We start from the raw sequence: 23673 nt of genomic DNA, 5'->3' as shown, positions 1-23673 counted from the left end.
ATGCATCGTTTGGTTATTACTTTCATGCTCAGAAAAAGCTACGCAGCACGTTTAGCATTAGGTCAAAGCCCGTTGTCCATATTGTATGACCAAAACACCTTTAGACCCACATGTTTGTGAGTGCAAGCACACAAAAATGCTACACATACAGGCTTTTACAGAAATTCTACAGGTTCCTTTCAAACTTTTTAAATATGCCCCCCTGATTTCAACGGGGATGGGCCCATGCCTCTACTAATGATCAATTAGAAACTGCCATGAACCCTGTAATCTCCTCATCCCGTAACTTTCTGTTTGTGAAAATCGTACCATGGATAAACAATGTGCATGAACAACACCTGCCGCCATCACACGTGCCACATGTCACCTTGGGTGGGTGCCCCTAGAGTAGTTTTGTCAATGACTTTCAGAGATGGTCCTTAGGTGGGTGCCACATGTACAAAAGTGGTAGGTTTTAGAGAAAAAGTTAAATGTGGTAGTTTTATGAGACCGATACCGGTAAAAATGACAGTTTTTATTAAATACTCTTCATATCTAGATGAGGTCAAATAAAATACGCAAATTGTGCATGTGTCCGTTGTGTAGAGCCACACATGAAATGCAAAAGAATATGTAATCTGCACACACAATTTCATTTTGGTATAGACCAACTGATTTATATAAAATTATAGAAAGGATCTATCTATCCAAATGAACTACAAAAGGATGTGGTAGAGTCCGCGGGGTCAATTGATTGTGTGTTCGAGCGAGTTCAAGGCAAACAAAGGATAGACATATTTTTTTTGAGCAGTCAGCAAGGGGGAGAGGTCCCCACATGAATTTTATTCCCTTCTAAAGAAATATAGAAGCGTTTGGATCACTAAAGTAGTATCTAAATGCTCTTATATTTATTTGCAGAGGAAGTATTTAATTCTAAGAAAGCACTGTTCTGATTTATAAGGAAAACCAGATAAAAAATCCTGAACAAATTTAGTGAATTTTCTCTATATTTCTTGTGATACTTACTCGATTACTTATTGTTATGAGATTGAGAGGCAAACGTTATGTTTTTTTGCAGGATTTTCTAGTATAGTTTTTTCGACACATTATGTATTTAATATACAACAGATAGGGTTTAGAATTTCAAGATTATGCTACATCAACGATGTATTTGTAGCTATTGCGCGTGATAATAATCAATTGTTGATTATGTGACCATAGGTACCAAATGCTTATAATATAAGAAAAGTGGAAACTGCAGTACTATAATTTTCTTGCACGGACGCATAATTTTCAAGATTTTCCGCTCTTAGTAAGAATAAGACGGGCATACTTGGGCAGCTCATTTTAGCAAGGAATTTTATCCGAAGTACGCATATCTATTTCATTTTTTCCCAAGTAAAAATATAGTTGGCTTTCCATTTTTTGTACTCTAATTTTGTATCCTAATTACCGAATAACAAAGAACAAATATTTAGTTTACCAGGAAAAAACTCTATCATTCAGCTGGCTGATGCATACACATCATCCTCCGCCTGTTTAGCCGTCGGATTGATCTTAATCGAGCGAATGATAGATCTTGTTGCAAATACTGGCGACGAATGACTATTGTGATAGGATGTGGCTTCGTTTTGTAGAAGTATAATCTTGCAACAAGTCCTCTGTTGCAAAAAAGAATCCGTAACAAGAAGATGGTTGCAAAAAAATTCAAAAAATAATCTGCAACAAGGCATCCGTTGTAAAAAAACAACAACAACGAAACGTATGTTGTAAAAAAATCTGCAACAAGATGTCTATTGCAAAACATTTACTTCGTATTACAATAATGAATGATAACACTCAATCCTTTGATGTCTCAAATCTAGCGACTCGCGTTCGGGCGATCTTTTAAAAAGATGTGTAGCGCGTTTTTTTTTTTTGAGTTAACTTTTCTTTTTGCTTGCTAGAAAGGAAGGCTTGGACCCATCACTGTGAATGGGCCCTTCCTGGGCTAAAATGAAAGAAAGTTGGTGTAAAGAAAAAAAAAACTAGACGAAGCAAGGCCTTCTCTCTTCCCTCTCTCTACTCGAGTCGAGTTCGAAAGAAATTAAGCATGCGCGATGCGGCCGCGACTTCCCGCCACCAGACTCAACCCGGCCGCCGCGCCTCGCCGTGCTCCGACCGCCCGCCTCCTCTCCACGGCCGCGCCACCCTCCGACGCGCGCCACCTCCAGCCGCAGCAGCAGCAGCAGCTCGAGCAGCTCATCGCGCGCGGCGACCTCTCGCGCGCCCGCCACCTGTTCGACGAAATCCCGGACCCGGACGCGCGCGCCTACAACGCGCTCATCCGGGCCTACTCCTGGCGGGGCCCCGCCCACGCCGCCGGCGCTCTCGCGCTCTACGCCGCCATGCTCCGCGACGGCCGCAGCCCGCCCAACAAGTACACCTTCCCCTTCGTCCTCAAGGCCTGCTCCGCGCTGCTCGACCTGCGCGCAGGCCGCGCCATCCACCGCCACGCCGCCCGCGCTGGCCTCCACGCCGACCTCTTCGTATCCACCGCCCTCATCGACCTCTACATGAAGTGCGCCCGCTTCCGCCCTGCCAACGCCGTCTTCCGCGCCATGCCCGCCAGGGACGCCGTCGCCTGGAACGCCATGGTCGCCGGCTACGCGCTCCACGGCATGTACGGACACGCGCTGGAGTGCCTCCTCCGCATGCAGGAGGGCCGCGCCTGCCTCAGGCCTAACGCCTCCACCCTTGTCGCGCTCCTTCCTCTGCTCGCCCAGCAGAGCGCGCTCCGCCAAGGGAAGTCTGTGCATGCCTACAGCGTCCGCGCCTCTCTCCACGACAAGGACGGGGTGCTCGTCGGCACTGCACTGCTGGACATGTACGCAAAGTGCGGGAACTTGCTATATGCTCAGAGGGTCTTCGAGGCCATGGCCGTTCGGAACGATGTTACTTGGAGCGCCATCATCGGAGGCTTTGTGGTGTGCGGCAGGATGCTGGAGGCCTTTATTCTGTTCAAGGACATGCTGGCGCAAGGACTGGGCTTCCTTTCTCCAACCTCTGTCGCCAGCTCTCTTAGAGCCTGCGCCAGCCTGGCTGATGTCCGCATTGGTAAACAGCTGCATGTCTTGCTTGCGAAATCTGGGCTGCAATCTGACCTGACCGCAGGGAACTCACTCCTCTCCATGTATGCTAAGGCTGGGTTGATCGACGAAGCTACCACACTTTTTAATGATATGGCCGCCAAGGACACGGTCTCTTACAGTGCGCTCGTGTCAGGGTATGTGCAGAATGGCATGGCGGATGCAGCTTTTCTTGTCTTCAGGAAGATGCAGGTCTGCAATGTAGAGCCGGATGTTGCCACAATGGTGTCACTCATCCCAGCTTGTGCACACCTGGCGGCTTTGCAGCATGGCAAGTGCAGCCATGGTTCTGTCATAGTTCGTGGAATGGCACCAGAAACCTCTATCTGTAATGCCTTGATAGACATGTATGCAAAGTGTGGAAGGATTGCTTTCTCCAGGCAGATTTTCGATGCGATGCCATCTAGGGATATCGTGTCATGGAATACTATGATAGCAGGATATGGAATCCATGGGCTCGGAAAAGAAGCCACTGCGCTGTTCTTAGACATGAAGAATCATGCTTGTGAGCCCGATGGCGTCACATTCATCTGCCTAATTTCGGCGTGCAGCCATTCTGGGCTCGTGACTGAAGGGAAACACTGGTTTCACATGATGGCGCAGAAGTATGGTATAACTCCAAGGATGGAGCACTATATCAGCATGGTTGATCTTTTGGCCAGGGGGGGTTTCCTTGACGAAGCCTATCAGTTTATCCAGAGCATGCCAATGAAAGCAGACGTTCGTGTATGGGGAGCTCTGCTTGCAGCTTGCCGGGTTCATAAAAACATCGATTTAGGAAAGCAAGTGGCTAGGGTGATCCAGAAACTAGGACCTGAGGGGACTGGCAACTTTGTTCTGCTGTCCAACATATTCAGCGCTGCTGGGAGGTTCGATGAGGCAGCAGAAGTTCGAATAATACAGAAGGAGAAGGGGTTCAAGAAGAGCCCTGGCTGTAGTTGGATCGAGATAAATGGATCCCTACATGCATTTATTGGCGGGGACAGATCTCATCCACGGTCACCTGAGATATACCAAGAGCTGCATAACATCCTGGTAGATATTAATAAACTGGGTTACCAGGCTGATACCAGTTTTGTTCTGCAAGATCTTGAGGAAGAGGAAAAGGAGAAGGCACTTCTTTATCACAGCGAAAAGCTAGCAATAGCTTTCGGTATCCTCACTCTTAGCGAAGATAAGGACATTTTTGTTACAAAGAATCTCCGTGTGTGTGGAGATTGCCATACTGTTATCAAGTACATGAGCTTAGTAAGGAGAAGGGATATAATCGTCAGAGATGCCAACAGGTTTCATCATTTCAAGAATGGACAGTGCAGCTGTGGAGATTTTTGGTGACAGCAAAACTAGAGTCTGGTTCATGACCTCTCAGTTTTGTTTTGTACTATCAGTCATTCAGTTGCATGTCTTGAATGGTGGAGCATTTAAAACTTCATCAGAATACCCTTTGAGGTGCCAAATTTCTACGTCCCAGCCAGCAATTTTTGCCCCACAAAGGGTTGTCCAAAGTGATGGTGTTATGACGTCAAAAGGAAAATCCAAAGGTGTGTAAAGGTGCTATCCAAAATGAAACAAATCCAATACAATGATGGTATCATCTATACAAAATCTGATTCTGCAGATTTTTTCAATTTGCAAACCAAGATGACACTGAATTGCTGTTGGCGTTGGTGTTTTCGCTCCAGGTCACAAGAGACGACTGACAATGTTATGAAGGATTTGGTACGCAGTGAAGCTAGAATGACACAAATATAATTTGCGTATCTCTAGTAGAAATCCCTGAGGTATATGCTTAGTATCATCAGTTGTAGAATTCTTAACTATCCTGGAGATCCTGTGCACTTCCCTATCCTGGAGACTGGAAAAGGCAATCAGCACATGAAGGTAAAACTATTAAGCGTCATAATAATTTGTCCAGTTCCTCAACATTTTTCTCAACATCATTACTGGCTTGCAGCTCAAAAACGTCATTAGAGGCCTAATGCTACCTTATTACAGGAGAACATGGATATCCGGGGTATTGATTGCTACAGTATACTGGATTTGATGAGCAAAATATTCCTGGGATCCTTGCCCCAGCCCTAACTAGAAAGACGAGAAGTTCATTAAGGCGCAACAGGAAAAGGCTACAGTAGTAGAAAATGTTTGAGCTTATAGATGTTCCTCAAACAGATTTCATGGTCCCGTAATTGGCGATTACTGATGACTGATGAGCCAACGGGCACAACTTTTTTTTTTCTTTGTTCGAATTCTTTCAGTCATAGAGCTCTCCCGTAGGTCATGCCAATTGGCCTGGCCGAGTTGACCATCTTCTGAAAATGCCATGATGTCTTTCATTCCACTGAAGCACTCGCTGCTCCATCATCTCTTTTTTTTTTCTCATTTTCTGCAGGTAAAATTTCTTCTTTGTTGTACTTCTGAGTACAAAATGATCATCTATGGCCGTGGAAGCAGTCACACAACAAGCCCGTCTAGCTCAGTTGGTAGAGCGCAAGGCTCTTAACCTTGTGGTCGTGGGTTCGAGCCCCACGGTGGGCGCCTTGATGTTTTTACTTTTTTTTTCCTTTACTTTTTTTTTTAACTTTTACCGTGCCTGCTAACAAAACTCTGCCCTGGTATCTGTTGCCTAGCAAAATGCCCTCTGATGCTCTGCTGACGATCTGCATTTTCATGTGTGCTGACTTGCTAACATGTACAAAAAATGCCAAAAAGAGGGAGGCTATGCAATGATCATGTTGGCCATTGGTGTTTCATGCAGGATCCTCTTGGTGTAGCATGTCAGCACCACCATCACCAACAGGTCTCTTCTGATTGATCATGACCGCACCATTAAGCGTTAATCTTGGGCATATATAATCTTATCCTCCAGACACTTTGTGGACTTGACTGCCATAGGGCTCTTGTACTAGAAATGCAGGCCGAGAGAGGGCAGAAATATGCAGGACTTTGGAGTTGACCGGAAAGCACAGCACTCTGCCCTTGGTCCTGGGTGCAGAACCATCATTAGCCAATGCTACAGGATTTAGGTTGTACTTCAGTGTAAGACAGTCCTATAGTTTGCTACAGGTTTCAGGGTAGCCTTGTCGCTTTTTTTTTTTGAAAAGGAGGTTAAACCAAGGCCTCTGCATCAATCGATGCATGCATCCATCTTTATTAATTATTTTATAAAAATCTGCCCAAAATATACATCAATCAACTCGAAGCTGTCACTCACACCTACAAACTCGATAATGTGGACTGTTCTTATCCCCATATCTAAAACCGGTGTTGTCGTTGCTAATTCATCCACATAACGTATCGGGACCAACAACCGCTGCAGGAGACCTAAAGCACACACCACATGCACACGTTTTAGAAGCCACCATCATCATCTAACCACTGACCCATCTTCAGAAGAGATATCCGCATCATCCTTGCCAGTCCGGACATCCGTCAACGCAACCACAGTGCCTAACGAAGCCACCACCCTACACTTGTCCGTCCAGACGCGAAGACTCTTGAAGATCTGTCGTGCATAGCACCTGCCAACCAGGCATGACTCAGCGTATCACCTGTCGGCCAGACATGACTTGATAGCTCCACCGAAGCTTCGTGCAAGACAAAGCCGCTCCACCTCCTGCCTATGTCTTCCAGCGCTGCTCTACAAATGATGCTCCCAAGAGAGAAGCGACACAGTAGTACCGTCATCTATAAAACTTAGGATTAGGGAACTGCTCGACACCCTTTGGTGGGTGCGGTTATCTCATATGTATAAGGGGTGTACAAAGGTGTACGATACATATTACAAGTCATGTACAAAGGCTACATATGTATATATACAGTCTAACACCCTCCCTAAATCTTAATTGTGGCCTGAGGTACAAAGCAAGTTAAGATTGCGCCTATAACATACAAACTGTTGTTGTGGTAGGGGCTTTATGAAGATGTCATAAAGTTGATCTTTAGAAGAGATGAGCTTGATGTGTAGTAGCTTTTGTGCAACACGTTCCCTCACAAAATGATAATCAACCTCGATGTGTTTCGTTCGGGCATGGAACACTGGATTGGATGACAAGTATGTAGCACCGATATTGTCACACCAAAGGACATGTGGCTGAGCTTGGGAGACACCCAGTTCTCTCAATAGAGACTATACCCAGATAATCTCAGTTGTGGCATTAACAACCGCCTTGTACTCAGCCTCAATACTACCGCGAGACACTGTAGGCTGTTTGCGAGCACTCCAGGCGATCAAGTTAGGACCAAGAAAGACTGCATATCCCCCCGTGGATCGCCAGTCATCAGGACTCCCAGTCCAATCCGCATGAGAAAACGCTGAAAAAGCTGAGAGGACACTACACGCTGAAGAAGCAGGCCGTACGAGGCAGTGAGGCGGACATAGCGGAGAATACACTTGACAGCTGACCAATGGGCAGTCCGTGGAGCATGAAGATACTGACACGCACTATTCACTGCCTAGGAGAGGTCAGGTCAAGTGATAGTCAAGTACTGTAGACCCCCAACTACACTGCGGTACTCAGTGGCATCATCAGGACTGAGAGGATCTCCATCAAGGGCAGATTAACGGTCAATGGCAGACATAGGAGTACCAGCAGATTTGCAGTTGAGCATACCAGCATGTCGCAACAGATCCAAAGAGTACTTATGTTGTGTGAGGGTCAAACCAATAGAGGACCTAGCAACCTCCAAGCCAAGAAAGTAATGCAAAGTGTCCAAGTCCTTCACCGCAAACTCAACACCGAGAGCACACAGAAGACGATCAACACCAACATCTGAAGAGCTAATAAGGATGATGTCATCAACATAAACTAGCACATACATCGTCACCTCATGGCGATGAAGAAGAAACCGCAATGTGTGAGTAGTACAGGGAACAAAACCAAGAGGCTGAAGAGCGGAACCCAGCCGAGCATGCCATACACGAGGAGCCTATTTCAGCCCATAGAGCGCCTTGACCAGACGACACAGATGATGAGGATGTGCAGGATCAACGAACCCTAGAGGCTGGCGCATATAAACTGTTGGAAATATGCCCTAGAGGCAATAATAAATTAGTTATTATTATATTTCTTTGTTCATGATAATCGTTTATTATCCATGCTATAATTGTATTGATTGGAAACACAATACTTGTGTGGATACATAGACATAACACTGTCCCTAGTAAGCCTCTAGTTGACTAGCTCATTGATCAAAGATGGCCAAGGTTTCCTGGCCATAGGCAAGTGTTGTTACTTGATAACGGGATCACATCATTAGGAGAATCATGTGATGGACTAGACCCAAACTAATAGACGTAGCATGTTGATCATGTCATTTTGTTGCTACTGTTTTCTGCGTGTCAAGTATTTGTTCCTATGACCATGAGATCATATAACTCACTGACACCGGAGGAATGCTTTGTGTGTATCAAACGTCGCAACGTAACTGGGTGACTATAAAGATGCTCTACAGGTATCTCCGAAGGTGTTAGTTGAGTTAGTATGGATCGAGACTGGGATTTGTCACTCCGTGTGACGGAGAGGTATCTCGGGGCCCACTCGGTAATACAACATCACACACAAGCCTTGCAAGCAATGTGACTTAGTGTAAGTTGCGGGATCTTGTATTACGGAACGAGTAAAGAGACTTGCCGGTAAACGAGATTGAAATAGGTATGCGGATACTGACGATCGAATCTCGGGCAAGTAACATACCGAAGGACAAAGGGAATGACATACGGGATTATATGAATCCTTGGCACTGAGGTTCAAACGATAAGATCTTCATAGAATATGTAGGATCCAATATGGGCATCCAGGTCCCGCTATTGGATATTGACCGAGGAGTCTCTCGGGTCATGTCTACATAGTTCTCGAACCCGCAGGGTCTGCACACTTAAGGTTAGACGTTGTTTTATGCGTATTTGAGTTATATGGTTGGTTACCGAATGTTGCTCGGAGTCCCGGATGAGATCACGGACGTCACAAGGGTTTCCGGAATGGTCTGGAAACGAAGATTGATATATAGGATGACCTCATTTGATTATCGGAAGGTTTTCGGAGTTATCGGGAATGTACCGGGAATGACGAATGGGTTCCGGGTGTTCACGGGGGGGGGGACCCACCCCGGGGAAGCCCATAGGCCTTGGGGGTGGCGCACCAGCCCTTAGTGGGCTGGTGGGACAGCCCAAGAAGGCACTAAGCGCCATAGGAAGAAAATCAAAGAGAAAAGAAAAAAAGGGAGGAGGTGGGAAAGGGAAGAAGGACTCCACCTTCCAAACCAAGTTGGATTCGGTTTGGAAGGGGAGACCTTCCCCCTTGGCTCGGCCAAAGTCCTTGGGGGTCCTTGGACCCCAAGGCAAGGCTCCCCCTCTTCCCCCTATATATACGGAGGTTTTAGGGCTGATTTGGCACAACTTTGCCACGGCAGCCCGACCACATATCTCCATGGTTTTACCTCTAGATCGCGTTTCTGCGGAGCTCGGGCGGAGCCCTGCTGAGATAAGATCATCACCAACCTCCGGAGTGCCGTCACGCTGCCGGAGAACTCTTCTACCTCTCCGTCTCTCTTGCTGGATCAAGAAGGCCAAGATCATCGTCGAGCTGTACGTGTGCTGAACGCGGAGGTGCCGTCCGTTCGGCACTAGATCGTGGGACGGATCGCGGGACGGTTCGTGGGACAGTTCGCGGGGCGGATCGAGGGACGTGAGGACATTCCACTACATCAACCGCGTTCACTAACGCTTCTGTTGTGCGATCTACAAGGGTACGTAGATCGGAAATCCCCTCTCGTAGATGGACATCACCATGATAGGTCTTCGTGCGCGTAGGAAATTTTTTGTTTCCCATGCGACGTTCCCCAACATAAACCTCCTCAGTGAGAACGCCATGAAGAAAAGCATTCTGGACATCTAACTAACAAAGAGACTAGCCTTGAGTAACAACCAAGGAGAGTAGGAGCTACATGGTAGTTGGTTTCACTACTGGGCTGAAAGTATCCTCATAGTCAAGAACATACCGTTGTTTGAATCCCTTTGGCACTAACCGTGCTTTGTACCGCTTAGTAGAACTATCAGCATGTTTCTTGACCTTGAAGACCTAGTTGGAATCAATAATATTGAAACCTGCGACCGGAGGAACCAACCGCCAGGTGCCATTCTTCAACAACACCTCATACTCCTGCTCCATGGCAGAACACCAATGAGGGATGCCTAAAAATGTCGTGGCTCGGCAAAAGGGTCAGCATGTAATTGAGCAACACAAGCGACGAGCCATGTGGTAGTGCCATGCGTCCGTTCCTTGGGACAAAAACTCCCAGACTGGCTGCGTGTATGCGGCCGCTGTGCAGCAGCCGTCGGTGGTGCCGGAGGCTGAGATGACGTAGACGACACGGATGGAGAGGTAGGCAGCGACGCAGTCGGTGATGACGGGCCTGGTGAAGGCGGCTCGGGAGGGGCCACCACGAGCCCACCCGGAGCAGTCCCCTCTGTCGTAGGCGAGGAGGAACACGGTGACGGGGCAGGCGAGGCCAGCCCAGGCGACCACGAGGCCTGTCCAAGCGACAATGCAGGCGAGTCCAGCCCCACGCGTCGGGCCTGGCAAGGCCTACGAAGAAGTAGTCGAGTCCGGCCAAGGCGTGGATGGTACACACACGCGATCACCACTCTCCTCAAGCACAACCTTCGGCTCCGAATCCTCAAGCAACTCAAGACGAGCTCCAAGTGGAGTACCTGCAGGATGATTAGGAAGCAACGTAGGATAGTATGCAATATCAACAAACTTATTAACGATGGAGAGGTGGAGGGAGCTGGTGATGGTGTCGAGGTGGTGGAGGAGGACACGAGTGATGAGAATGGAAACACATTCTCGTCGAACACAACATCACGAGAGATATAAACACTGTTAGATGGAATATGAAGGCACTTGTACCCTTTATGAAGAGAACTATACCCTAGAAAGACACATTGTTTGGACCGAGGCTCAAGCTTACACTTATTATAGGGGCGAAGATGAGGCCAACACGCACACCCAAAAACTTTGAGGAAAGTATAGTCTGGAGTCTCATGCAGTAAGAGTTCAAGGGATGTTTTCATCCCAAGGAGTCGTGTAGGAGGACTATTTATAAGAAAACAGGCAGTGAAGAAAGCATCACCTCAGAAACGAAGCAGAACTGAAGCATGGGCGAGTAAAGCAAGACCAGTTTCAACAATATGACGATGCTTACGTTCAGCAGTGTCGCTCTGCTGATGTGTGTGAGGACAGGACACACGGTGTGAAATCCCAAGCTTCTTAAAGAATGCATTGAGGTTGTGATACTCACCCCAATCCGATTGAACATGAATGGTTTTATGCTTGAGAAGATGCTCAACATGTGCTTGAAATTGAAGAAAAACATCAAACACATCATATTTACGTTTATTAAGATAAAGCCAAGTAAACTGATTGTAAACATCGATGAAACTAACATAGTAATTATGACCACTAATAGAAGTTTGGGCATCACCCCACACATCAGAAAACACAAACTCTAGTGGAATTTTGACTACACGACTCGATTGTGAAAACGGAAGCTGATTACTCTTCCCTTGCTGACAGGCATCGCAAATTGTAGCAGAGTTTTTATTGGACATAACTGGAAGAGCATGTCGAGGAAGAACATGAATGACGATGAGGGTGGCAGGATGACCAAGCCCAACGTGCCAATGAGTAGACTATATGCGCACACCGCTGAAGACCCGGGGAGGAGGTGGCAAATCAAGTCCATAGAGTAAAACATAGGTTTAGGGAACTGCTCGACACCCTTTGGTGGGTGCGGTTATCTCATATATATAAGGGATGTACAGAGGTGTATGTTATATATTACAGGTCATGTACACATGCTATGTATATATACAGTCTAACATCATTGTCCGATCTGAAATATCAAATCCCAGGGTTTCCCCCGAAGCAGGACGAGTGGGTCGACGACAGTTATACGAGGATGCCTTCATCAAGGTAACGACGTAAATATTATGGCGTCTCGTCCCCCATCTCCCCTCCTCTTCCTCCCCTTCCTGTCTGGGCGCCAGCAATGCTCAGCCCCTTCATCTCTCCCCCACTATACGGAGGCGCGACGGAGAGAGGCCCGGGATGGAGAAGAAGAGACTCTCTAGCTAGGAGGGAGGGAGGGGGCGTGGCTACAGTATGCAAGCGAGGAAAGGGAGAGGAAGCCTATGTGTGCGTGGTCTGGGTCTGGGTACTATACGGAGCAGCCGCTGCGAGATTGGGCTCAATGGGGATGCCGCCGCCCAGTTTTGGCTAGCTACTCCAGCCCCGTAACTCAGACCCACCGCTGTTTTTATATCTCATGAATATTTTTTAAATGTGATAAACATTTTTTTCTAATGTTACAATCATTTTTATTGGTGTGGTCTTTTTTCTACACTACACTAATAATTGTTTTACGTGTCATGAACATTTTTCAATGGATAGTGAACCTTTGTAAAAATTGCGCTATTCGTCATCCTGGGTGAGGAATAATTATTCTTCATCCCCTCTATTTTCAATATCAATGCATCATAATTTTACGTTTCATAATTTTTTTCTTATTTTATACTTAAAAAAAGACCGTAAAAAATATAATTAATGTAAAAATATTTTATGTCACGTAAAATTACGAACATACAAAAGTAGTGTAAAAAATACAAGAAATTCAATTTTTTCTGGTCTTGTGACCTATGTTTTTGTTTTTCTTTTGTGAAATTTTATGTTGTACTTCAATATAACTGTAACTATTTGTATTTCAAATGTATTTTTTTTGTAAATTGATCGTAAGATTATCTCGGGTGAAGATTAAACTATTCTGCACCCTGGATGATGAATAGAGTTTCTCTCTCTCTCTCTCTCTCTCTCTATATATATATATATATATATATATATATATATATATATATATATATATATATATATATATATATCCAAACTAAAAAGTAAAAGGAAACAAAATTGGAAAACATAACGGAACAAACCTACGAGATAAAGAGTTACGTGCACTCAATTAATGAATCCACGGCTATTTCGTCCTTCCCACACACTTCGAGCTATTAAGGGTGTGTTTGGTAGCATTCGCAACCTAGCATGGTCATTCTCTTGTGATACATGTTGAGCGTAAACACATCGAGTATATGTATTTGATGTTGTTTGACAGTGGTGTATGTATTGAGACATATTAAGTTAAAACTCTATTTCGTAGCTTGCACTGTTTAGATATGACAGGCGGTACTATAGCAATCAGTATTTTCAAATAAGTGAACAAAACATTTAAAAAGTATGGAAAAATAAAACATGGAAAAATAACATTTTCTGAAAATTTAAACTTATTTTGAGATTTTGAAGTTTTTTTGGAATTTAAACAAATTTTGAAAGTTTGATCTTTCTAAGAATTTACACAAAAAATAAAAATCTGTTTTTTAATTCGAAATTTGCAAAATTCCAAACATTTTTTGAAAATTTTAACAAAAATTGAAATTCTAATTTATTTTGAATTTTTTAGCAAATTCTAAAAATCTGAACAATTTTTGATATTTTGAACATTTCCTAAATGTTAAATTGTTTTTTTTTAATTCTTAACACTTTTTGAAACACATTGTCGCTCGTTTTGCTCATGCATGCTGACCAGAGAACGACTGTTGGGGTGTTCTCTCTTCGTGCATGATAAAAAAGGTATTTAGATTGAGTTCATGCATGCTGAGAAGGGCCCGTACAGGCTACCAAACAACCAAAAGTGGGTCGAAAGGGGAATTTCTGATCTCATGGACCTTGCATCCATTCTACCAAACACACCCTAATAAACCATGTCAAGACAAAAATATTGATAACATTTCTATCTATATACATTCAAGCGAGTAAGAAGGTCTGTAAACAAAATTAGAAAAATTTCATCCATATTCCCTTCCTAATTTGAGGCCAATTTGACTTGTTTTCCTTTGAAGCTTGTGCAGAGTAACATTGCTTGAATGAGCTAATAGTAGTTTGATAATTCAATCTTCTCTTCGATATTTTTTTTATCTCCATGCAAGTTAATGTTATCAAAACCCTTGGTAAATCTGATCTTACATGTAGAATATAAATACCAACAAAATAGCAGAGTATCAGACATGTTTTTTTTCAGTTTCCGCTTTGAAAATCTGTTGATCACAACCAAATCTTTTCATTGAATTTCAGCTATTACAGTTTGCATTTTGGCCAACAGGCAAAATATTTAACCCAAACTCATCGTAATCCAATCAAATATTTCATTTTGTAACTAGAATATATAAATAAAGTTGTGTGTACTACCATAGTGGCTATAATATTTCGACCAAAAGACAATTACTTCATTATTGTATGAAATTTAATAAATTGCATTGAAAGCGAAAGCCACTATAGTAGCATGCAGAGGGTGTGTTGGGCTGACTGGAGCGGCAGGAGGCTACGGGTGCCACCGGGACGACTTGGACGGTGATAGACGATGACCGTTGGAGTGCCCGCCGAAAGACAAGCGTAATTGGGGAGTAGAGAGATGATTTGAGGAGCCTCCTCTAATTGCCCATATTTGAGAAGGGAGAGACAAGTTTGAGGACTTATTTTTCAGAATTTTGAGGGAGTAAAGCATATGAGGAAAAGGTCAGCTCGGTGTTAAAAGCATCTCCGATAAAAGACCTAAAATTTGGCTCACAACCTTAAAATTGAAAACTGAGGATTTTTTGCTCAAAAAATGGCTCCAACAACACACTCAAATCTGCATGGGGACAACAAAAAATAGGTAGCCACCAAAATCTTGCAAACAAAGACCTATATTTGAGTACCTACCACACTAACAAAAACGTCGAAACAGGCTACGAGAAAGCCAACCGCCCGCACGGGAACATTCTGCCACTGCATCGCTATTATCATGACTGTCACTAGCCAAGCCATGGAAGGTATTCCTGACACGAGCATCACTGCCGCCGGCCTTCCTACTGTAGTACCTCCCATCCGTACCGCCGACGTTGGGCCGAGGTCGAAGGTCATCCATGACGACTGCCAGATAAGCGACCCATGACCCTATTGTCACTGCTAGGGCTCCCTGGAAGGCGAATAAGCTCTCAAGGTTGCGGTGACCGCGGTTGCGGCGCGTGCGAAGAAGAGGGCTGCAACTATGGCATGGCCTCACCATAGGCGCCACCCCCCTTTGTGCCACCGGCTCCTCTAGCACGGCCTCAGGCCCCTTCTTTTGCCATCCCACCGACGCCCCCAACTTGTTCAATCAAATGACCGAGAGGTAACCGTTTTCCTATTTCCTCACTAAATTCCATGTGATTTTCTTTTGTATGCAACTTGTGATGTGATGTGTATTTTGTTCACATTTGAATGATATAGAGGAAAATATGTTTTTGGTCCCTCAAGTTCTCAAAAAGTATAGACTTTGTTCCTCAAATTGTTTTGGTATACATTTGGTCCCTCAAGTCTCAAAACCTGATAAGTTTGGTCCTAAACCAGATTTGAAGCCCGTTGACCGGGTTTGACCATCACAAAACCGCCTGATGAACAGTACTCCAAAAAATATATTAAAAATAATCAAAAAAATCTGAATTTTTTTGGGTCCAATATGCTTACATGCGCAAGGTGCGACCAAAATTTCGTGCTCTTTCAACACTCGAGGAGCGCCTGGCAAAAAATACAAAAATATATGTCTTGTGAATAGTAATACAAAAAAAGTTTCAAAACAATTCAGAAAATTCGGAAATTTTTTGGGGTCAAATATGCTTACATGCGCAAGGTGCGACCAAAAGTTTGCCATGAAATAACACCGGACGGGCTCTAGCAAAAAAGACAAATTTGGCTATTTTTTTGAGCATTTTTTTTTGCCACAGGCTCCTCGAATGTCGAAAGAGCACTAACTTTTGGCCGCACCTTGAGTATGTAAGCATATCAGACCCCCCCTAAATATTTTTTTGAATTTACTGTTCATCGGGCGTAGATTTTTTTTTTTGTCAGGAGCTCCTCGAGTGTCGAAAGACCATGAAATTTTGGTCATACCTTGCGCATGTAAGCATATTGGACCCCAAAAAAATTCAGATTTTTTGATTTTTTTTTTAAATTACTGCTCATCAGGCGGTTTTGTGGCGGTCAAACCTGGTCAACGGGTTCAAAATCTGGTTTAGGACCAAACTTATCCGGTTTTGAGACTTGAGGGACCAAATGTATACAAAAAATAATTGAGGGACCAAGTCTAATTTTTTGGAAACTTGAGGGACCAAAAACATACTTTTCTCTTTGATATATGTAGTGTGAATGATGACATGGGTTGCAATGGAAACAATGGTGAATTTGGTGCCATTGAAGAGAATGCATGCGCTAGTGATGGCAATGGAGGCAATGACATTTGAGAGTTCTATGGATGCATGTTTTATGCACTTTTGTTTTGTATTTGTTATGCACAATGCTTGCATTTTTTGGGTTAGATTCGAACTTGAATTTGAAATGTTATCGTTTATGTGTGGTCCGATATGTTAAAAATGTCAAATTATCATGTGATAATTGATCTTTTTCGGCATGCATGTCATAATTTATCATGTCATAAATGTCAAATTATTTCACTACTTAATAAAGGGCTGCATGCATCACTCGATGCAGAGGCCGGGACGATGCCTCCTTTTCGTAAAAAAATGTAATTGTACAGTAGAAAGGGAAGGGCGTCAAAATATAGATACTCGGTTTTGGGTATTCCCTAAAAGCAGAAAAAGAAATTGGCTACCCAAAATTTGGCCATCACATCATAATCTAAATGAACCCATATACGTGGAATGGAATGGAAGATCCTGTCGACGTGTTTTTAACCCCTACGTCATCAACTCATAATCAATCAATGAAAAAAAAAACTTCACTGAAATTCTGTATTTTTTTTTACTATGTTACCACGCTCACGCAAATGCGCAGAGGCAAAAAGATTTACCACAACATGCGGACGCGAGAAAACGACGGCCGTCAGACCAGCGAGCGAACCCGGCCAGCTCCTCTCTCCTCGCAAGTTCGTCCACGCGACCTCGCCTCCACTCCTGTCGGATCATCAAAACATTCAAAAGATCCGCTAATTCAGCCACCACCCTGTCCCTAGCTACTACGGCCGGCCGCACCAATGTCGTCCTTCGACTCCGTCGCTGCCATCGTCGGCGACGACGACGCGCTCACACATTCTCCCTTCGACCCTGCATCCCTTGGCATCTCCGACGGCTACAATGCCGAGGGCGGCCGGGGCCACGGCATGCATCGCGGCCACCGCTTCGCCACGTCCTACTCCTCCTTCGGCACCGCCCTCTCCGAGGACGACCTTGCCGGGATCCCGGGCGAGGGGTTTGGCGGCGGGTACGGCGGCTACACCATGGCGCCGGACTCCAACGGTGCTAGTAGCTACGGCTACATCGGGGTCGAGGAAGTGCTGATGGGTAGCCTGCTCCACGGCGGCATCGGTGGCAGCATCGACGACGACGTGTTCGTCGGGGCTGGCGACGACGGTGCCGTCCTGCCGCCGCCCGAGGCCATGAGAGAGGAGGGCATCCTCCGGCGTGAGTGGCGCCGGTGAGCACTATATACATCTGTTTGATTGACCTATGCATCAGCGGCCACCGTCTACGTACGCAGATTTCTGTGACATGCATGCCATTTACGTACTCATGATCGCCAACATTTCAAGCTGAGTTGACAACATATGGTTCCATTCATTCATTCATGTGGCAGCCAAAACAGGTTGAGTCTGGAGGAGAAGGAGCGCAAGGAGAGGGAGCGGCGGGGCGAGATCATCGCGGAGGCGGAGGAGTTCAAGAAATCCTTGCTCGAGAGGCGCAAGCTCCATTGCCAGACCAAGCGGACACACAACAGAGACAAAGAGAAGGCATGCATGCTCCATCTTTCCACCCCGCATGTGTGTTTCATTGGCATGATCAAAGTCAAATGCAAATGCCAGGTGTTCATGGCGAACCAGGAGAAGTTCCACAAGGAGGCGGACAAGCAGTACTGGAGGGCGATCGCGGAGCTGGTGCCGCACGAGATCCCGGGGCTGGAGAAGCGGGGCGCCGCCGGCGGCAGGAGGAAGAAGGAGCTGGAGAAGAAGCCCAACATCGTGGTGGTGCAGGGACCCAAGCCGGGCAAGCCCACCGACCTCTCCAGGATGCGCCAGGCCCTCGCGAGGCTCAAGCAGAACCCGCCGCCGCACATGGTGCCGCCGCCCCCGCAGCCGGCCAAGGAGGAAAAGAAGGACGGCGACAAGGAGGCCAAGAAGGACGATGACAAGGACCCAAAGCAGGTGGAGGAGAAGAAAGACGGTGAGAAAGCAGCTGGGGAGGGCGACAAGAAGAAGAAGGCCAGTGCCGGCGGGAATGCTGCAACAGGTGGTGGCAATACTGCTGCCGCCGCTCCCCCGGCGGATAAGGCACCTGAACCACCGGCGGCGAAGAAGTGACTGTGTGTGGCAATAAATGCTCGGGAGCAGTTTGTTCATTGTTGTGTGTGTCTTGTGGGCTTTGTTTACCCATTTCTTTTATTTTTTTTCATTTTTTGTATTTTTTTTACATTCTGAGTTATTATAAATATCTAAATACATACTTGAAAATTACTTTATTTTTTTAAAGTTCACTCTGCATTGAAGTTTGTTCAATAAAAACTAGTATTTGTTTGTTAATTTTAGCAATTGTTCTACCATTCACATAATATGTTTGTGATAGACATTTAAAATTGTGTTCATGATTTTTTTATGAAGTGTGAAAATTATTTCTGTCACTTATTTAATTTATGGTTCAACAAATGTTTGTATTATTTAGAAAACACATGTATAAAAATATATTTCTATGACATTAAAAAAGGTTCATCAAATATACAATAATTGTTTGCATATTAGTTTTAAAACGTGAGTTCCATTTTAAAAAATGTTCAAGATTTTTTTGAAATGTCAAGATATGTTTATTAAAGAATAGTCGTGTATTTTTTTTAAATATCCAATGTGCATTTGACAAACGTTCAGCAGATATTTAAAAATGTTTAACGTGTATTCGACAAATGTTCTATGTGTATCTAAAAAATGTTTAATATGTACTCCTACAATGTTGTACGTCTATTTCTAAAATTTAAATGTGTATGTCAAAACTAAAAATGGATGAGAAAAGAAAGAAGAAAAATAGAAAAAATATGTAAATATGGATAAGGACACACATGAAACTAGAGAAAGAAGAAAGTAAAAAGAGAAAACCAAAGAAGAAAAACATAATGGAAAATAAACATCCAAGAAAGGAAAACATAAAAACCAGCAGAAAAATACAAAGTAGAAGAAAAAGAAAAAAGAAATAGCAGAATATTCCTCAAATCATCCAAAACTGATTAAATTCAAAAACTGAAGCTAATAGGCCGACCCATGAAACGTGCCCATGTAGGCGAGAGGAGGGTCGGTCTTGCAGTAAGCAATTTATAACAACTCTGAACGGTTGCCCCATTGTTCTGGAGCTTGTGAACTATCGGTGACATTACCTCTACTCTTAATTGCTCAGTTGGTAGCCTGGTACATGGATTTTTTTGGTACACGATTTTTTGGTACGGTTATTTTTCGTCCCACCTCCCACCGTCCACTTTCAATATTGTGACCTTCAATATTGGTCACTGAATGATCGTTGATTTCCATTTGTGACCTTTTTACGATCAAAATAGGTTGATCAAAAGCTAACCGTCTCTAATGAACTATAACAACCTTCCTTCTAGAATGGTCGTAGACATTTACGATCAAACGAAAAGGTCGTTGGTTCTACAACCAATTGTTTTGGTCATTGGTTGTCTGCCCAGACCACGTCGGATCCAACGTGACAAGCTGGCGTGGCAAAGTTACGATCAATTGGATTGATCGTTGATAAGAATCTGTCGGTCCAGTTCAATGTTTTACATGGGCCGAGCCCAACAATTCAGCTTTTTTATATTTGTTTCCTATTAATTTTTGTCAACTACATGGGCCTGGCCCAACATTTTAGCCTTTTTCGTTTTCTGGGATGTGGTATTTCTTTTTTGGGTTAAGCCTTTTACAATCCATTTCCTTTGGGGGCCTCAACCTTTGTACAATCATTTTTTATCGGGTCACGTTCTTCTCTCACTTCATTTACTTTTTGGACCTTGGCCTTGTCGGCCCAACTCATCATCTTCTTTTTCTCCCATTTTCATAGTATACAAACGATAAACATTTCAAATAAAACAAACTGAATTCTTTAAAAGATAGACAAAATTAGCCTCTCACGGTCTTTACATCATGTTCATACATCCAGATATGTTTCTCAGTGCAATATAACTAGCTACAAAGTATAACCAAAACACATGGCTACATTTATTGTTGCTATAACCAAAACACCTGGCGTCCTTGGGCCTTGAGGAGCACTAGGCATGAGGGGCTGCTGCTTGCCCTCCTCTCCATTCCTCGTCTGTGGAGGCCGCCTAAAGCCCTAGATCGAATCAATCGAACGTAGGGGGAAACATGGGAATCAGAGATAGAACGAAGGAAACGGTTTGGATCCAGAACTTCAGGGACATTGTTTTACTTTTTCGAGCTTTGGCAACATACTTCCTTCAAAAAGATCCATTTTCAAGCCCCACGGCCTCTTTGGGGGTCAATTCTTGAATTCTCTACATTTTAAGATAAACCAAGATTAAATTGATGCAAAAATAGTTAAAAGACATAAAGATAGAATATTTACCATCTAAAACTGTGATGCAAAATGCATGTGTCAACGTGCGTGCAATGTGCCCTCGTTGGAGTCGGTGACTCAAAGTTTTTCTTTGGGGATGATAATACCACGTTTGACCTTTGATTGGACATGGCAAACATAAGTGTACATGCGACAATGTCATATTGAAGGCATGTTCTAGAAGTAGTGTATTTGTCAATGTTTGACCACATGTCACCCGACTGGTGGATTATGATTCATAGTCCTGGGATGGGTGGTAGGACTATTGATGAGTTAACGAGAGACATGCCTTGGTTCATAGAAATATTCTAGGTATTTTAAAGGATGGGAACTTTATTGGAAAAAAGAATCCTTTAGAGCCTTTTGGTTTGTAGGAATGGATTCCTATTCCTATGTATGATAGGAATCAATCCTTCACGTTTCAAAGGAATAAAATATTAGGCTAGACTCAATGAAAAATTCATGTCCTATGTATCAAATGACATCTCTTCCTCTATATGAATTGACATGCATGTCATCTCCCTTCCTGTGATGTTCTTATTCATATACTATTCCTATCCTATGAACCAAAGGATGCGTGAGTCTAGGGTAATGCTTATTTTCTTATGAAATGTGAAGGATAGGAAGAATACCTCCATAGAAATAGGATTCTATTCCTAGAAACCAAAGGGCTCTAAGAAAATTTTCCTATAGAAATCATATCCTATGAAATTCCTACAAGATTCCTCCAAACCAAAGGAGGCCTGGTTACTAGGATACTCCATCCACTCCATAATGTAGTGCCTATAATTTCTGGCAAAAGTCAACTTTTCAAAGTATGATGAAGTCTATAAAAAACATATTTACGTTTAGAATATCAAATGCATATCACTGGTATTGCAGATATAGACAATTTTCTCTATAAATTTGATTAAAGTAGCTAAGTTCGATTTAAAAAAAATACATTACATTATATGGAACGGAAGGAGTATTTTAGAGGACTCTATTCAGAGTCTAGTTTGAATTAACCACTTTTTATAGCGTGATTGCTGGCCGGTTTAACACGGTGGCAAACAAAACCGCTAGTACTGTACTACATTACGGTCGCCATCACTCCTCGTCGTTGGTGTGTACGGCAACGCAACCTAGTAACCAACACCATTTCGTGTGCCAATGCACATATGTATGCACAGAAAATGTAGTTCGTTACCATTCCTCTACTACCAGCCGCATGCATTCGTCGCCGGCCGATCAGCTAGCTCATCCCCGACATGTTCGCGTGCTCCACCGCTAGCAGTACTACATAAAACAACGCATGCACCAAGACGTCAACGCATGCTGGAGCACAAGTTAGTTAGCGTACGTACGTAGATCGGGCGATCGACATGGTTCTCTCCCCTGGCACATGGCAGCCGGTGATCACTGCTAGTACAATCTTGCTGGCATGGGCAGCGGCGGCGGCGAGCGGCCGTGGCGTCGACGTCGGTGACATGCTGATGATGGACAGGTTCCTCATGTGGCAGGCCACGCACAACCAGTCGTACCGGAGCGCCGAGGAGAGGCTGCGGCGCTTCCAGGTGTACCGCGACAACGTGGAGTACATCGAGACCACCAACCGGCGCGGCGACCTCACCTACCAGCTCGGCGAGAACCAGTTCGCGGACCTCACGCGGGAGGAGTTCATTGCTAGGTTCACGTCTTACAACGGCGACGACGATCGCACCGGCGATGATGATTCGGTCATCACGACGGCGGCCGTGGGGGGTGGCGACCCCGACCTGTGGTCGTCCGGCGGCGACGATGTCTCGTTGGACCCGCCAAGCGTGGACTGGAGGGCCAAAGGCGCCGTGGTGCCGCCCAAATCACAGAGCTCATCATGTTGTACGTAAAGATCGTCTTCAACCTTCCTTGTCAAGTCAAGTACGGGGGTACGTGTAACTAACCAACTTGGCCACCGGTTGCCATGATTTTGCATGCATGGATGCAGCCAGCAGCTGGGCGTTCGTGGCGGTGGCGACGATCGAGAGCCTCCACGCCATCAAGACGGGGAAGCTGGTGGCCCTCTCGGAGCAGCAGCTGGTGGACTGCGACCAGTACGACGGCGGCTGCAACCGCGGCACCTTCCGCAGGGCCTTCCACTGGGTGATCCAGAACGGCGGCCTCACCACGGAGGCGGAGTACCCGTACACGGCGGCGCAGGGGACCTGCAACAGCGCCAAGTCCGACCACCACGTCGCCGCCATCTCCGGCCACGCCTCGGTCCCGGGCTCGAACGAGCTCGCCATGAAGCACGCCGTCGCCACGCAGCCCGTCGCCGCGGCCATCGAGCTCGGCAGCGACATGCAGTTCTACAAGAGCGGCGTCTACTCGGGCCCCTGCGGGGCGCGGCTCGAGCACGCCGTCACCGTCGTCGGCTACGGCGCCGACGAATCCACGGGTGACAAGTACTGGATCGTGAAGAACTCGTGGGGGCAGACGTGGGGCGAGCGCGGCTACATCCGCATGCAGCGCAAAATCCTTGGCCCGGGGCTCTGCGGCATCATGCTCGACGTCGCCTACCCGACCATGTCATGAATGCATGTACCTATACTGCATCTGCAGTGGATGCTTAAGCATCATCCGATCCACTTCACCGTGTGTTAACTGTAACGCATTTGAGTACGTACATTGTTCATATTCCATCATAAGACTACATACATTGTGCCTTGAGGAAAATTATTATAGAGTAGTACATTGCAAGATTGCGAATTATCCCAGTAAAAAAGCAAGAGTCTATACTATCTACCTAATAATAATAATTTTCTACATCCACACACACACACACATATATATAGACACTCTATTAGGCATCCATGATGAAGAATAACTTATTCCTCACCCTAGCCATTTCAGCGAGCC

At 45.0% G+C, this 23673-nt stretch overlaps 3 protein-coding genes and 1 non-coding gene across 4 annotated transcripts; all 4 read left to right on the top strand.

Annotated features, from left to right (window-relative positions):
* The first annotated feature begins 2043 nt into the window (after positions 1-2043).
* LOC123429313 (pentatricopeptide repeat-containing protein At3g16610-like) lies at positions 2044-5440 on the top strand. The gene is made up of 3 exons (XM_045113368.1): positions 2044-4648; positions 4790-4988; positions 5103-5440. The coding sequence occupies exon 1, from the start codon at positions 2079-2081 to the stop codon at positions 4440-4442; it is 2364 nt and encodes a 787-aa protein (XP_044969303.1). The 5' UTR covers positions 2044-2078; the 3' UTR covers positions 4443-4648; positions 4790-4988; positions 5103-5440.
* Positions 5441-5569: 129 nt separating this feature from the next.
* TRNAK-CUU lies at positions 5570-5642 on the top strand. Its single transcript has one exon. It is a non-coding gene; the product is annotated as a tRNA-Lys (tRNA).
* An 11580-nt stretch (positions 5643-17222) lies between these two features.
* LOC123425083 (clathrin light chain 3-like) lies at positions 17223-18542 on the top strand. The gene is made up of 3 exons (XM_045108755.1): positions 17223-17662; positions 17822-17975; positions 18048-18542. Exons 1-3 carry the CDS (start codon positions 17223-17225, stop codon positions 18540-18542), a joined length of 1089 nt encoding a protein of 362 aa, XP_044964690.1.
* Positions 18543-22110: 3568 nt separating this feature from the next.
* Positions 22111-23486, top strand: LOC123429312 (ervatamin-C-like). Its single transcript, XM_045113367.1, has 2 exons — positions 22111-22656; positions 22763-23486. Exons 1-2 carry the CDS (start codon positions 22161-22163, stop codon positions 23347-23349), a joined length of 1083 nt encoding a protein of 360 aa, XP_044969302.1. The 5' UTR covers positions 22111-22160; the 3' UTR covers positions 23350-23486.
* The last annotated feature ends 187 nt before the right edge of the window (positions 23487-23673 follow it).

This window comes from Hordeum vulgare, chromosome 2H (genome assembly GCF_904849725.1).
Source record: "Hordeum vulgare subsp. vulgare chromosome 2H, MorexV3_pseudomolecules_assembly, whole genome shotgun sequence".
NCBI lineage: Eukaryota > Viridiplantae > Streptophyta > Magnoliopsida > Poales > Poaceae > Hordeum > Hordeum vulgare.
The sequence above is the reverse complement of the archived record's forward strand: the minus strand, read 5'-3'. Positions and strand labels throughout refer to the sequence as shown.